This window comes from Kryptolebias marmoratus, linkage group LG1, assembly GCF_001649575.2.
Source record: "Kryptolebias marmoratus isolate JLee-2015 linkage group LG1, ASM164957v2, whole genome shotgun sequence".
Lineage (NCBI taxonomy): Eukaryota > Metazoa > Chordata > Actinopteri > Cyprinodontiformes > Rivulidae > Kryptolebias > Kryptolebias marmoratus.
Window position 1 is genome coordinate 28280614 of NC_051430.1, and position 15777 is coordinate 28296390.

General features: G+C 39.9%; 3 protein-coding genes across 48 annotated transcripts in view; 2 read left to right on the forward strand and 1 right to left on the reverse strand.

Annotated features, from left to right (window-relative positions):
* Positions 1 to 3414: 3414 nt before the first annotated feature.
* On the forward strand, positions 3415 to 5769 carry LOC119616596 (zinc-binding protein A33-like). The gene has a single exon (XM_017427804.3). The coding sequence runs from the start codon at positions 3524 to 3526 to the stop codon at positions 4943 to 4945; it is 1422 nt and encodes a 473-aa protein (XP_017283293.3). The 5' UTR covers positions 3415 to 3523; the 3' UTR covers positions 4946 to 5769.
* A 3465-nt stretch (positions 5770 to 9234) lies between these two features.
* LOC119616604 (zinc-binding protein A33-like) lies at positions 9235 to 11320 on the forward strand. Its single transcript, XM_037978050.1, has one exon. It carries the CDS (start codon positions 9348 to 9350, stop codon positions 10779 to 10781), a length of 1434 nt encoding a protein of 477 aa, XP_037833978.1. The 5' UTR covers positions 9235 to 9347; the 3' UTR covers positions 10782 to 11320.
* Positions 11321 to 11527: 207 nt separating this feature from the next.
* The window catches only part of camk2b1 (calcium/calmodulin-dependent protein kinase (CaM kinase) II beta 1), a 65451-nt gene continuing 61201 nt past the window's right edge, over positions 11528 to 15777 (reverse strand). For 45 of the 46 annotated variants that reach the window (XM_017427830.3, XM_017427824.3, XM_017427818.3 and 42 more), the window contains one exon: positions 11528 to 14839. The gene's annotated coding sequence lies outside the window, so the exon portion shown is untranslated. The remainder of the gene's footprint in view (positions 14840 to 15777) is intronic. The other variant, XM_025008479.2, reaches the window with a different exon arrangement.

A 15777-nucleotide genomic window follows, 5' to 3' on the forward strand; every position in this document is an offset into this window, starting at 1 on the left:
AAGAAGAGTCTCCAGAAGATCAGAGTCCAGCTGGACTTTGACAGGGGGGAGGTGTCCTTCTACGACTCTGAAGACATGAGTCACATCTACACTCACAGAGACACTTTCACTGAGAAACTCTTCCCTTATTTCAGTCTTTGGCCATCTGGAGACGCCAAAACCTCTGATGTTAAAATCTGTGAAACTAAAAGATCTTTTTGAAGCTCATGGATGTTTGTTTTTACATCAGATATTAGAGATTAATTGGACAATAAATTCAAGATAATTTATTGTTTCAGTTGAGTCCAGAGTTTGATAAATGTTTCAAATTTTGTATCTTATTTAATCAGAAAAGTTGTAAAATTTAGAAAAACTCAAAAACCTGAAAATTCAATCTCAGTTTCAGGAACATTTTCCAGAAATTTGTGTTCAGGCTGAATTTAAAAACCTCCTGATTTCACAGAGAAAACACAGTCTGATTATTGTTAAAGTCATAAAGTGTTATTTCATCAAATCCTTTTTCTAGTTTGGTTCATCCTCATCAGTCTCTTTGACTTTGATCCAATGACTTCATCTTCTTTATGTTTTATCTGATTTTCATTTCAACTTGACTCCACTCAGGAGATTTGAACAAAACTAAAACATTTTGTCTGATAAATCATTTTCAGTTTTTTTTTTTTAAGGTGTCAGATTTTTTTGAGCTGAATTGGTTAATGTACTTAAATGTCTAAAGAAAATTTAGACATCAACAAATCTACTGTAATGAACACTTTTTTAAACATTTTATAACACTATTTTCATCATTTTGTTCTTGATATTTTAAATTATTCTGAATCTTTTTTTTCATTTTATTTTATTTTTACTACTGTTTTAGTGTCCTTTTTTCAGATTAAAGTCTTTATTTAATTTTATCTTGCTCCATGATCTTTGTGACATATTTGGAGTTTCAGTTCAATAATGTAAATCTTTAAACCACATCAACCAGTTTACCAGCTTGTTGTTTTAGAGAAACTGTAAAATGCATCAGTTGTGGTTGTGGGAACATTTTCACACAGGATTTTTGGCATAAATGTGTAATTCTCAATGTTCTCTCTTGGTCAAAGACTTTACAGGAACTTCTTTAAAGAAAATGTGTCCATCCTAATATTAGGAGATCTGCTCCACGGACGGAAACATCTGAGAACCCTGATGGAAATAACAAACAGGAATGTGTGTTTGTCTCTCATCATCAATAAATCCCTTAAAGAAGACACCAGAAGTCCTTTTCTTTCATTAAATTATAATATCCATCCAGTAGTGGACACAACTGTTGACTAAATCATTGCTTTTTGGCTTTAATATCTCACAGTCAGTGTAATATTTAAGAATATTTAACAATTATTTGTTTATTTTTATCAGATTATCACTTTAACCAAAGAAAAATTGTAAAACAATTCCTCATCTTGTTTTCAGCAGATAACAAATATAAACACTGCAGTTTAGTGATTCTTTGAAGACAATAAGACACTAAAGTTTATGTTTAATTTCTATTTTTTAATACCTTCAGAATATATTCCAGTAACTAGGACTGTTCATTTTAATGTCAGCCAGTGGATGATCCAGAATTGGCTCATTTGTGAAACTCGTCAGAGATGCATTTGTCGACACGTCGCCTTTTAAACGAAAAGCAGCTGAACCTCCGTCGTGATTTCTGTTCACGTTGAACTGAAGATAGTGAACTGGCTGCCATGTTTAAGAGACGCTCTGGCTCCAAATTAAAGGAAGGAAGCTGCTTTATTCTGCTGTTAGCTGTGTTAGCTCAGAGAGACTCAGACCTGCAGCCTGTGGTGGTGAGGTTCAAACATATTTGATTGTGTTGGAAGTTAAAAGAAGGCTTTAATAGTTTAATAAGAGGCTTTGTGAAAAGTACTCAAACAGACATCTGTGCCTGGCTTTGCTAATGTTGGTTAACTCTGTAGCAGCTGTTAAGTAGTTTTAACTGAGGCTAAAACCTGACATGGTCATAAACACACAGAATCATTAACTTCCACACTCAGGTCTACAAAAACGTCAGAATCAATAAGTGGACAGAATCTGGACTAATTAAAACATACAGCCTGATGAAAAAAAAAAATCTACAATTACTGAAAATACATAAAATATTATATTTATTTGATAACTATAATTACCATCTGCTTATCTCAGTAGACCACCTGAATTACCATGGTGATCTAATTAGACTAGAACTCAATATTTGTTACCATGGTAATCTAACCAGACTACACCTTACTCTTTGTTACCATGGTGATCTAACCGGGTTCAGACTCAGCCTCTGTCACCATGGTGATACAACTGAGCGAGAACTTAACCTCTGTTACCATGGTAATCTAACCAGGCTCAAACTCAATATTTGTTACCATGGTAATCTAACCAGGCTCATACTCAGCCTCTGTTACCATGGTAATCTAACCAGGCTCATACTCAGCCTCTGTTACCATGGTAATATAACCAGGCTCAAACTCAATCTTTGTTACCATGGTAATCTAACCAGGCTCAAACTCAATCTTTGTTACCAAGATGGTTGAACCAGGCTCAAACTCAGTCTGTGTTATCATGATGATATAAAAAGGCTCAAACTAGACCCTGTGACCACAGGGATCTAAAAAGGGCTAGACTAAGCCTCTGTTACCACGGTGATCTAACCAGGCTCAAACTCACTCTCTGTTACCATGGTGATCTAACCGGGTTCAGACTCAGCCTCTGTCACCATGGTGATACAACTGGGCTAGAACAACCTTTGACACCATGGTGATCTAACCAGTCTCATTCTCAGCCTCTGTAACCATGGTAATCTAATCAGTCTCATTCTCAGCCTCTGTTACCATGGTGATCTAACCAGGCTCAAACTCAATATTTGTTACCAGGGTGGTCTAAGAAGGCTCAAATTTAGCCTCTGTTACCATGGTGATCGAACTCAGTCTTTATTACCATGGTAATCTAACCAGGTTCAAACTAAGAAAGTAACAAAGTAACTTTTGGTCAAAGTTTTGATCTTATTGACATCAGTTTTACTTTTACTTTGGTATATTTATATAAAAATAAGTTTACTAGTACCTCAATTAAAGTTTAACACAGTATCTTTACTTATACTTAAGTATGGTATTTTCAGTACTTTTTCCACCTCTAAGTAAAGTTAGTAAAATTGTTTCCAGTTTAAAAAAAAATCACTTGGTTGAATTTCACAACTCAGGAAACACAAATATCTTTGCAATATAAAAGAACAGATGAAGATAAAATGTGTTTCCAAAAGTCCCTCCTATAAACAAGGAAATGATTTTATAAGTTAATAATTAACCCAACTCCACCCTGTGTTGATAAGAAAATGAAATGTCAGGGATTATTACCTGACAGGGAAGATTAAAGATCATTTTGACTCTTTTTAACGGAGCTGAGACGACATTACAGGGTGAAGGATATAAACTTAAAACAATTTAATGGACTGTGGTTCAAAGAGACAGATATTTGGTGAGTCTAACCACTGAAAAATAATTAAAGTGTGGAGGAAATGGCTGAGAAAATGGCTTTGGTTGACGACTCCTTGAGCTGCACTCTTTGTTCAGAGACTTTCAAAGATCCTGTTTCTCTGAGCTGCAACCACAGCTTCTGTTCAAGCTGCCTGCAGAAGTTCTGGGAACAAACTAAAAAGAAAAACTGTCCTCTTTGTAAAAGGAAATACTCAAAGAAATTTCCACCTGTTAACTTTGCACTGAAACAAGTGGCTGATTCATTTGCTAGGAAGCAAAGTGTACGCTCAACTGAGGAGAAAAAAGAAAAGAAAGAGAAGAAGAAGGAGGTGGTGTGTGATATACACTCAGAAGTTTCTTATATGTTCTGTTTGGACGAGCAGAGAGCTGTGTGTCCTGTCTGTGAGTTTTCTCTCCACCAGAACCACAAAGTGGTTCCTGTAGAACAAGCAGTCAGTGAGCTGAAGGAGCAGCTGAGATCTGACTTAAAGTCTCTGCAGGACAAGAGGAACAAACACAAACATGTGGAGGAAACATACAATGATGTGATCCAACACTCCAAGAAGCAGCTGCTGTCCACAGAGACACAGATCAGAGCAGAGTTCAACAAGCTCCACCAGTTCCTGAGAGACGAAGAGGAGTCCAGACTGGCAGCTCTGAGGGAGGAAGAGGAGCAGAAGGGGAAGACTATCAGCAGAGAGATGAAGAGGATCCAGGAGCAGATCTCCTCTCTGTCAGACAGTATCTCTGCTGTTGAAGAAGACCTGCAGAAAGACAACGTGTCGTTCCTCAGCAGTTATAAAGACACTCAGACCAGAGCCAGAACCCAGAGCTCACTGTCAGATCCACAGCTGGTCTCAGGAGCCCTGATAGATGTGGCCAAACACCTGGGCAACCTGTCCTTCAGAGTCTGGGACAAGATGAAGGACAAGGTCCACTTCAGTCCTGTCATTCTGGACCCAAACACTGCAAACAGCTGCCTCCATCTGTCTGATGATCTGACCAGTGTGACACGTGGAGACACAAAGCAGCAGCTTCCTGACAATCCAGAGAGAATCACAAAGTTTTTTAGTGTTCTTGGTTCTGAGGGCTTCAGCTCAGGGAAACACAGCTGGGAGGTGGAGGTGGGAGATCATCCTGAGTGGATGATCAGTTTGGTTAAAGAGTCAGTTGAAAGGAAAGAAGAGCGCCCTACTACAGCAGAATCTGGAATCTGGTGTTTGATTCATCACAGTGCAAATTTTACCAATGGTGCTGGTAAAACTCTCAGTGTGAAGAAGAGTCTCCAGAAGATCAGAGTCCAGCTGGACTTTGACAGGGGGGAGGTGTCCTTCTACGACTCTGAAGACATGAGTCACATCTACACTCACAGAGACACTTTCACTGAGAAACTCTTCCCTTATTTCAGTATTGGAAAGGGTGGAGACGCCAAAACCTCTGATGTTAAAATCTGTGAAACTTAAAGTTCTTTTTGAAGCTCATGGATGTTTGTTTTTACATCACAAATATTAGAGATTAATTGGGAAAAAAAATTCAACATAATTTCTTGTTTCAGTTGATCCACATCCAGGTCAGCAACTTTTGTTTTTAAAAGAAAAAAAATCTTACTTTTTTCTTTAACTTTGTGTGTTTTTTTAAGGAAACATAACCTAAGCTGATGGTCAAACACAAATTAAAAACCAAACATTCTCACTTTGAAATCAAGTAAAAGTTGGTTGGTAAAGAATTTATCAGATGTTTTAGTATTTGTATATTTTTTGATAAGGAACATTCCTAAAATTAACATTTGAAAACTTGCAAAAAAAAAAAAGCATTATCAGTTTCAGGAGCATTTGAAAGAAATTCGTGTTCAGGCTGAATTTAAAAACTACCAGTATTTTAAATCTCTGAATAAAAAAATAGCTGAAGAACTAAAAACTTCATCAGCTGCAAATAAACAGTTAAAATTAGGATAAATCTACAGTAATGAACACTTTTTTAAACATTTCATAACAATATTTTCATTATTTTGTTTCTTATGTTTGTTTGGATGAATATTTTCAGTTTTGAATCATTTTATTATTTTTTGTGTGAACAAATCTTTTAGTGTCTTTTTATTCAGATTCAAGTCTTTATTTCTTCCAATGTTGCTCCATGATCTTTGTGACATATTTGAAGTTTCAGTTTAATAATGTAAATCTTTAAACTACAGAAAGAGATGTAATATCTGAGAACACTGATGGAAATAACAAACAGTAATGTGTGTTTGGCTCCCATCATCAATAAATTTTCTTAAAGAAAACACCAGAGGTCCTTTTTTTTCATTAAAGCATAATATTTATCCAGTGGAAGCTGCTGGACATGACTGTTGACTAAATCATTGCCTTTTTTTTTAATCAATATCTGACATTCAGTGTAATAAACCAGCCACTAGGGAGCACAAGCCAGTGTGCCGGTCCCAAGCCCGGGTAAGTGTTGAGGGTTGTATCAGGAAGGGCATCCAGCGTTAAACACTTTTGCCAAAACTAACATGCAAGTTCATCCAAGCGAGATCATGCCGGATCGGTCGAGGCCCGGGTTAACAATGCTGTTGACAAACAGGTGCCAGCGGAAACTGTGCTGCTGTTAGTCAAAGACCACGAGGAGCGAGACAAACCAGGAGACAGAGGAAGATAAGGTAGGTCAAGAGTGTAGGACTGAGGGTAGCATCTCTAAATGTAGGGACAATGACAGGCGGAGGTAGAGAGCTGGCTGACATGATGCAGAGGAGGTATTATGTGTACAAGAGACAAAGTGGAAAAGCAGCAAGGTTTAAGATGTTTTCCCAGGGTGTGGATAGGAAGAGAAATGGAGTGGGGGAGGTCCTGAAGGAGGAGTTAGTCAGGATTGTTGTCGAAGTGAAAAGAGTGTCAGATAGGGTGATGCGTCTGAAGGTAGAAGTAAAAGGTCTGATGTTCAGTGCTGTCAGTGGTTCTGCTCCACAGTTTGGATGTGATCTGGATGAAGTGATGGAGAGTATTCCCAGGGAGGAGACAGTGGTGATCAGAGCAGATCTGAATGGACATGTTGGTGAAGGAAACAGAGGAGATGAGGAGGTGATGGGCAGGTTTGGTGTCAAGGAAAGGAAACAGGAACAACAGATGATGGTAGATTTTGCCATGAGGATGGAAATGGCTGTAGTCAACATCTACTTCCAAAAAAGGGAGGAACACAGGGTGTCCTATATGAGTGGAGGCAGGAGGACGCAGGTAGACTACATTCTGTGTAGAAGAGGTAACCTGAGGGAGATTGTGGACTGTAAGGCTGTGGCAGGGGAGAGTGTGGCCAGACAGCATCGGATGGTGGTGTGTAGGATGAGTGTTGTGGTGAAGAAGAGGAAAAGCGTAAAGGTAGAGAAGAGGACCAAATGGTGAAAGTTGACAAAGGAAGAATGTTGTGAGGAGTTCAGAAAGGAGCTGTTAAAGGCTCTAGGTGGTAAGAAAGATCTTCCAGGTGACTGGGCTACTACAGCCACAGTGATTAGAGAGACAGGTAGGAAGGTACTTGATGTGTCATCTGGGCAGAGAAGAGATGATAAGGACACCTGGTGGTGGAATAGAGAAGTGCAGGAAGTCATCCAGAGGAAGAGTTTAGCCAAGAAGAAATGGAACAGTGAGAGGACTGAAGGGAGTAGACAGGAATATAGAGAGATGCAACATTGGGCAAAGGCAAAATAGAAGGTGTATGATGAGCTGTACAAGAGGCTGGACACTAAGGAAGGAGAGAAGGACTTGCATCGACTGGTGAGACAGAGGGATCAGGCTGGAAAGGATGTGCAGCAGGTTAGGCTTGTTAAAGATAGAAACAGTAATGTTCTAACAAGAGAGGAGAGCGTGATGGGAAGGTGGAAGGAGTACTTTGAGGAGCTGATGAAGAGAATGAAAGAGAAAGAAGAGTAGAGGTCATTAAAAACTGTGGACGTTGGACTGACAAAAAGAAAGGAGAAAGAACTGGAAGTGGCAGAGCTGAAGATGTTGAGGTTCTCCTTGGGAGGAATGAGGATGGACAGGATTTGGAATGAGGTCATTAGAGGTCCAGCACAGGTTGAAGGACTTGGAGTTAAAGTTAGAGAGGGCAGACTGAGATGGTTTGGACATGTGCAGAGGAGGGACAGAAGGATGTTAGAGACAAAGAGGACAGACTGAGATGGTTTGGACATGTGCAGAGGAGGGACAGAAGGATGTTAGAGACAAAGAGGAGACATATGGATGCAGTTAGAGAGGACATGGAGGGAATTGGTGTGAGGACAGAGGACAGAGTTAGATGGAAGAGGATGACTCGCTGTGGCGACCCCTGAAAAGGGAACAGCCAAAAGAGAAAGAAGATCTCACAGTCAGTATAATATTTAGGAACATTTGACAATTCTTTCTACATTTATATCAAATTGTCACTTTAACCAAAGAAAAATTGTAAAAACAATTCTTATCCTGTATTCAGCACATAACAAATATAAACATTTCAGTTTCATGATTCTTTGAACACAAAAAGAAACTAAAGTTTCTGTTTAAATTGTTATTTTTCATTAACATTAGAACACATTCCAGTCACCTGTTCTGTTCATTAAATATCAGTCAGTGCATGATCTGACTGGCAGTGATGACTAACCTGGAAGGAGGAGTTTCTCTGTTAAATAAACCCATAGAGTTCCTGTACAAGCTCCGCCCACTCAACGGGCCCTTTAATGAAACTCGACAAACATGCATATGTCAACACGTCACCTTTTTACTGGAGGACATCCAAACCTCCACCATGGTTCACGTTAGCATGGTGATCTAACCGGGCTCAAACTCCGTCTCTGTTACCGTGGTGACGTTACCAGACTAGAACTCAGCCTCAGTTACCATGGTGATGTCACCAGACTAGAACTCAGCCTCTGTTACCATGGTGATGTTACCAGACTAGAACTCAGCCTCTGTTACCATAGTGATCTAACCAGGCTCAAACTCAGCTTCTGTTACCATGGTGATCTAATCAGGATCAAACTCAGCCTCTGTTACCATGGTGATGTTAGCAGACTAAAACTCAGCCTCTGTTACCATGGTGATCTAATCAGGCTCAAAATCAGCCTCTGTTACCATGGTGATGTTAGCAGACTAAAACTTAGCCTCTGTTACCATGGTGATGTTACCAGACGAGAACTCAGCCTCTGTTACCATGGTGATGTTACCAGGCTCAAACTCAGCCTCTGTTACCATGATGATGTCACCAGACCAGAACCCAGCCTCTGTTACCATGGTGATGTTACCAGACTAGAATTCAGCCTCGGTTACCATGGTGATCTAACCAGGCTCAAACTCAGCCTCTGTTACCATGGTGATCTAACCAGGCTCAAGGAAATCCTCCTTTGTGATTCTGACAATTCAGACTTTCATCTCATGACAGCAGCTAAACCAGTGGTGTCCAATACTGGACCCGGAGGGACACCCTCCTGTATGTTTTATTTTATAATTTGTATAAAAATTTGTGAGGCTTTTTTTTAAATTAAGAAATTGTTTGAGAAAGAAATTTCCTCCTGTCCTTTTTGCACCACAGGAGGATGTATAGTTAAAAAGTTCAACACAGTAACTTTACTTTTACTACGTCTTCCCAAAAACCCCTCCTATAAACAAGGAAGTGAATTCATGAGTTAATAATAAATCAAACTCCACCCTGTGCTGATAAGAAAATGAAATGTCAGGGATTATTTCCTGATGGGGAAGTTTAAAGTTCATTTTGACAGTTTTCATCGGAGCTGATAGCCATTACAGGGTGAAGGATATAAACTTAAAACAATTTAATGGACTGTGGTTCAAAGAGACAGATATTTGGTGAGTCTAACTACTGAAAAATAATTAAAGCGTGGAGGAAATGGCTGAGAAAATGGCTTTGGTTGACGACTCCTTGAGCTGCACTCTTTGTTTAGAGACTTTCAAAGATCCTGTTTCTCTGAGCTGCAACCACAGCTTCTGTTCAAGCTGCCTGCAGAAGTTCTGGGAACAAACTAAAAAGAAAAACTGTCCTCTTTGTAAAAGGAAATACTCAAAGAAATTTCCACCTGTTAACTTTGCACTGAAACAAGTGGCTGATTCATTTGCTAGGAAGCAAAGTGTACGCTCAACTGAGGAGAAAAAAGAAAAGAAAGAGAAGAAGAAGGAGGTGGTGTGTGATATACACTCAGAAGTTTCTTATATGTTCTGTTTGGACGAGCAGAGAGCTGTGTGTCCTGTCTGTGAGTTTTCTCTCCACCAGAACCACAAAGTGGTTCCTGTAGAACAAGCAGTCAGTGAGCTGAAGGAGCAGCTGAGATCTGACTTAAAGTCTCTGCAGGACAAGAGGAACAAACACAAACATGTGGAGGAAACATACAATGATGTGATCCAACACTCCAAGAAGCAGCTGCTGTCCACAGAGACACAGATCAGAGCAGAGTTCAACAAGCTCCACCAGTTCCTGAGAGACGAAGAGGAGTCCAGACTGGCAGCTCTGAGGGAGGAAGAGGAGCAGAAGGGGAAGACTATCAGCAGAGAGATGAAGAGGATCCAGGAGCAGATCTCCTCTCTGTCAGACAGTATCTCTGCTGTTGAAGAAGACCTGCAGAAAGACAACGTGTCGTTCCTCAGCAGTTATAAAGACACTCAGACCAGAGCCAGAACCCAGAGCTCACTGTCAGATCCACAGCTGGTCTCAGGAGCCCTGATAGATGTGGCCAAACACCTGGGCAACCTGTCCTTCAGAGTCTGGGACAAGATGAAGGACAAGGTCCACTTCAGTCCTGTCATTCTGGACCCAAACACTGCATACAGCTGCCTCTATCTGTCTGATGATCTGACCAGTGTGACACATGGAGACACATGGCAGCAGCTTCCTGACAATCCAGAGAGAAACACTAAGTTTTCTGCTGTTTTTGGATCTGAGGGCTTCAGCTCAGGGAAACACAGCTGGGAGGTGGAGGTGGGAGATCATCCTGGCTGGGCTGTTGGTTTGGTTAAAGAGTCAGTCGACAGGAAGGGAAAGACATCTGTTTTACCAACAAATGGATTCTGGTGTTTGTGGCATCGTGATAGAAAATACACCATTAGTGGCGAAAAGTCTGTCAAAGTGAAGAAGAGTCTCCAGAAGATCAGAGTCCAGCTGGACTTTGACAGGGGGGAGGTGTCCTTCTACGACTCTGAAGACATGAGTCACATCTACACTCACAGAGACACTTTCACTGAGAAACTCTTCCCTTATTTTGGTCTTGGAAAGGCTGGAGACGCCAAAACCTCTGATGTTAAAATCTGTGAAATGAAAGGTTCTTTTTGAAGCTCATTGATGTTTGTTTTTACATCACAGTTTCTTGTTACAGTTGATTTACATCCAGGTTGCCTCTTACCTGAACTGATAATCATACAACAAATCAAAACAAAACATCCACACTTTGATAGCAATTAAAATTTGATGGTTAATGCATGTTTTATTATTTGTATTTTTAAATCGAAAATGTCAAAAACGGCAACATCTAAGACTGGTTCCAGTACGTTTTTTTAATTAGTTTGTGTTCAGGCTGAATTTAAAAACCTCCTGATTTCACAAAGAAACTATTTCCAGGACTTTGATTTTACAATATTTTCATCACTTGTTTCTTATGTTTTTATATGTATATTTTCAGCTTTGAATCATTTTATTATCTTATGTGTAAACAGATCTTTCAGTGTCATTTTAATCAGATTAAACTCTTTATTTCTTCCAATGTTGCTTCATGATCTTTGTGACATATTTGAAGTTTCAGTTTTATAATGTAAATCTTTAAACTACAGAAACAGATGGAATATCTGAGAGCACTGATGGAAATAACAAACAGTAATGTGTGTTTGGCTCTCATCATCAATAAATTTCCTTAAAGAAAACACCAGAAGTCCTCGGACTGATTGTGGTTTATTGATTTCCTTTCAGATGCATCCAGTGATAATGTGACTAATAAAATACAGAAAGTTTACTTATTATATACTGGCTATAGCTAACATTAAATCTAAAGTTTGATGTTTTATAAACCAAAAGAGACTCTGGAGTTTCTATTTAAATTGTCCTTTTATTGATAACACCTTAACACATTTGTTGAAGTTAGAGAAACACGTGTAGCACATAAGAGAACAGAGCAATAATCCGAAGAATCAGAGAACTAGAGGATTAATATTATTATACAGAAGAAACCCAAAGTGACAAAAAGAGACGAAGGGAAACTAGAAAGAGGCGACTGCAGAGAAATGACTGAAGGTTGGAAACAGGAGAAAGCAGCTCAGTGTTGTCAGAGCAGCTCCGTCTCTGCAGGAGAAAGTTCAGAGACAACATGGATCTGTCAGATTTCTGTTTGTGTGACTGCGCCCCCTGCTGGAGACAGACAACCGCTGCACTGACAACACAGAGAACCCGGAAAAAAGCATGCAAACTCATCATCATCATCATCATCATCATCATCATCATCATCATCATCATCCTTAGTGCCAGTCAGGAATATAATACTCCTCACCATTAGAAACATCTTCATTATATCATCTGGAGACAAAAATAGTCATATGCACTTAAAAAGCTGAGAAAATAGAGAAAGGTGGAGTTTACCAGCATTCAGTAGAAAATGAGAACCCAAATAAAAACAAGTGTCCTGTTGACTGTCATGCAAAGACGATGTCAGCTGTGGATGTGTAATACTGTGACCTCCCTCATTTTAAACATGTGAGTCTTATTCTACTGATTTTCAAGGCTAAACACACTAAGAAGAACAGAAAAACAACACCTTTGTACTGTACATGCTGCTATTTCTTCTTTTTTTTTTTTAAAGAGAGGGGTTGGGCTCCTGTTCGGATGGAGACCTTTTGTGTTAAAACATGTTGAAGCAGACGTGGATGTCTTTACTGGATGAAACATGAGAACAACAAACTCTCAGGAGTCCAAATAAGGTGGACTGTCCCTTTAAAAACGGCTTCATGGAGCACATTTTCCCTTTGAACAACAACAGTACTTGCACAAGTGCATGAGTTGTACAACAGGAAAACAAAATTCACAAAGGAGGGGGAGAAAAATAAAAGCAGAATAAAAACATCCACTACAATAAATAAATAAATACTGAAAATAAATAGAAAACCTGAGGACTGTTCACCCCACCGGCTGCCCGCGAGACAAAACGCCAAGGCAGCCAACGGCGGATGAGCAAAGTACAGCGGAGCTGATGGCGAGTCGAACCCCCACAAAGTGCTGCAGAGTCCATCTGTTCAACCCTGCCGCCCCTGGCACGAGCACTTTATCATGAAAGGCTAAAAACACTTTAAACAAACCAAACAGAATCAAATAAAAGCACAAAAAAAAAAAAAAAAAAAAAAAGTCCTGGGGTGAAGGCAGGGGACTTATTTGTCCTCTGAAATGAAGCCCCCCTCCTTCCGTTTGTAATAAAAACTCCAAAACTTCCTTCTGGGTTTGTAAAGAAAACACGCTGAAAGCATCAAATGTACACGTTTGCAGACACACAAATATTGCACACTGTCGTAAGAGACTGTTGAGACATGATGAAACAAACCGAAGCACGGTAAATAACGTGTAGCAGCAGCAGCACCAGCTTTCTGCTCTATGGCTTCAGAAATGAGGATCCTCTGCTTCGACTTCCTTTTGTCAGGTTCAAATATTAGGTTGAAAAAATAAAAAAAACGACCTGCTGTTGTGTTCCAGTCAGCACTGTTAAAGATATCAGCTTTTATGAAAAACAGCCGGTATTAAACCTTCACAATGAGCGCCACCAACCCAGGGTCTAAAACTATCAGAGACAAGACGATGCTTTCTGAAACAATTCACACAGTTTCTATCATTTAAAGTTGGAGTAACAAAAAAACTGGCATCTCAAAACACGACCTCCTGGTCTGATGGTCTCCTGGCTGCAAACACTCAGAAGTCAGAGACTCTGAAATGGAAAATTCAAGTGTTCTTTGTAATTTTCCTGCAATCTTGAGGGATTTTTCTTCCTCCTCTCCTTAAATCGCAGCTCAGTAAGATACCACCTTAAGGAAGGTCTGACTTATGAGCAAAGAACAGATTTTTACTTATAAGGAAACTTATAGCATGTCAGGATCTGTTTGTGCTTCTGCTCCTTTAACGACTACGCCTTTCCTGTTACACTTTTTGCCCTTTACATCACTTTAATTATTCTTTAAACAGTTTGACAGCAACACAGCAAATGAGCCGTTTGTCTTCTTTGGGTTACTAAGTTAAAACAGAACTATAACAGGACAGAGGATGAAGTCTACTCTGTTTATCTGTAAATTTATGTGAATAAAAGCACATCTACCATTAGATCAGCTGCCTAACTGTGACAGCAGCTCCTCAGAACAACACATAAATAACAATATGTTGTTTTGTTCTGCACCTTTGCGAGGCCGGTTTATGAGGCTGTAAAACATGAATCAGAGGGTCAAAGTGCAGGGCATGATGGGAAACAAAAAGTCAAAATAATCCGGTTCTGTGCTTCCTGATTAGTTTGGCTGCTGCTTCCAGTAACGGTGCAACTGGAAAACAACAACAGGTTCCTCCGACTGAAATGAACGCTACGTATCTGTCTCACACACACAGTTTACATTCTCAAATGACATCCACCAAGCACGCTCCTTCCAAAACAGGTGAAAAATGACAACATAAGAGAAACAACAAACAAAAACATGTCCATGGGCGCAGCATTATAGCTCACATACAAGAAGCAAATTACAAAACTGCCTTTTCCATTAAAAGCCACAATAAAAAAACAGCCACTGTAAATATGGGAGATAAAACATGCTTCCTTAAAAAGATAAAACAAACAAACAAAGATTTCCTTCAACTCTAAAAACCACTGGCATCAAGAATTCTGAATTATACAAATTACATATACAATTGCAAATGTGTAACAATAATAATAATAATAATCATAATATAGTAATGATAATTATAGATTTTACTTAAAACTTTACATACTGTATTTCCAGTGCAGTGTTTATGTCACAAGTGTGGATTCACAGGAGGACAAGAGGGTTGGTGTCACAAAAAAAGAGACCACAGGAAGGAGGAGTCACACCCAGTGCTGACAACACCCCCCCACCCCAAACCAAACATGCAGCCAGCCGGAGAGAAGAGGAAGAAGCTGAGGGGCGTCTGGATGTTGTGTCGCCGCTGTCTGATGGTCGTCAGGACGTTTTTGTTTGGCCGGTGGCAGATAGGGAAAGAAGAGGTGCATGCTGGGAGGGGGGGTTGAGGCCAGGACGGTCGAACCCTGTCCCCCGAGCCAACACTGGACACGTTTCCTCCTGCTCCTCCTCTTCTCTCTGCGGCAGATCGCTCCTGACACACACAACTACAGCAAATCAACCCTGAAAACAGGAACAAACCACAATCATGAAGGTTTTCTGCCTCAAAGGGTTAACTCGGTTAACAGTGAGCAGAAAAAACACCATGGTGAGGGATTTATTTAGTACTTTCAGGATGTTTCTTGTTTTTCTAGGACAATTAAACAAGTTCAAATGGTCAGTTTGATTTGTAGCCGTTACAGATTTTCTTGGTGAACAGCATTTACAAAGACGTCTCGAAACGACCGGAGGAGTTTTTGACCTAATAGTGTGAGTCGAAGAGGCTCCCAGAGAAAAACTGCGTGGCCAATTTCCTCTCAAACAGCCACAGAGTAGTTGCTTGCGTCTCAAACCCTTTTTTAAACTTAGTTTTTTGTAAATTAGAGATGTATTTTCACACCTTCATGAGAGCTTTCCTCTGACAGAAAACATCCAACACCACAGCCCTGAATGTCCAGGTCTAAAAACCCACAATAACCAAAAAATTATCTGAAAACTGGTCCAAATCCATGCAGCAGATTAGAACATAAATGTGGGGCTGAAGTGGGTACAAAGCGGGCCGTGCCGGGTACGACGTGGGCAAAGATTGGAGAAGAAATAATGTGCGCGGCCAAGAATAGAACAGCACAAAAATAAGTTGTCATTTTCAAGAATTCGTCACTCAAAATGTGGAAAATGTGTCTATTTTCTCACAGTTTTGAGTCACCATCTAGTCTGCAACAGTTTCAGCCCAGTGTTGTGTTACTCTAAGATGATAGATGCCCAACAAACAAAAAATCTGGAGCTCCATTCAACAATGGTTGTTCGCCGTTTTTCAGGCTGTTTGGGACCAACGAGGTTGAGTTAACTAAAGCTGCACACAAACACTAAAACACAGAAGGCTAATTTAAGGCAACAAACACAAAGATTTGAAGGTACAAGGAGTGTAAGAGGGGAGGAAATCCAGATGATCTGTGTGTTGC

Excerpts from the sequence above, each read along its gene's own strand:
- LOC119616596 (XM_017427804.3), top strand. The coding sequence starts at position 3,524 with ATGGCTGAGAAAATGGCTTTGGTTGACGACTCCTTGAGCTGCACTCTT.
- LOC119616604 (XM_037978050.1), top strand. The coding sequence starts at position 9,348 with ATGGCTGAGAAAATGGCTTTGGTTGACGACTCCTTGAGCTGCACTCTT.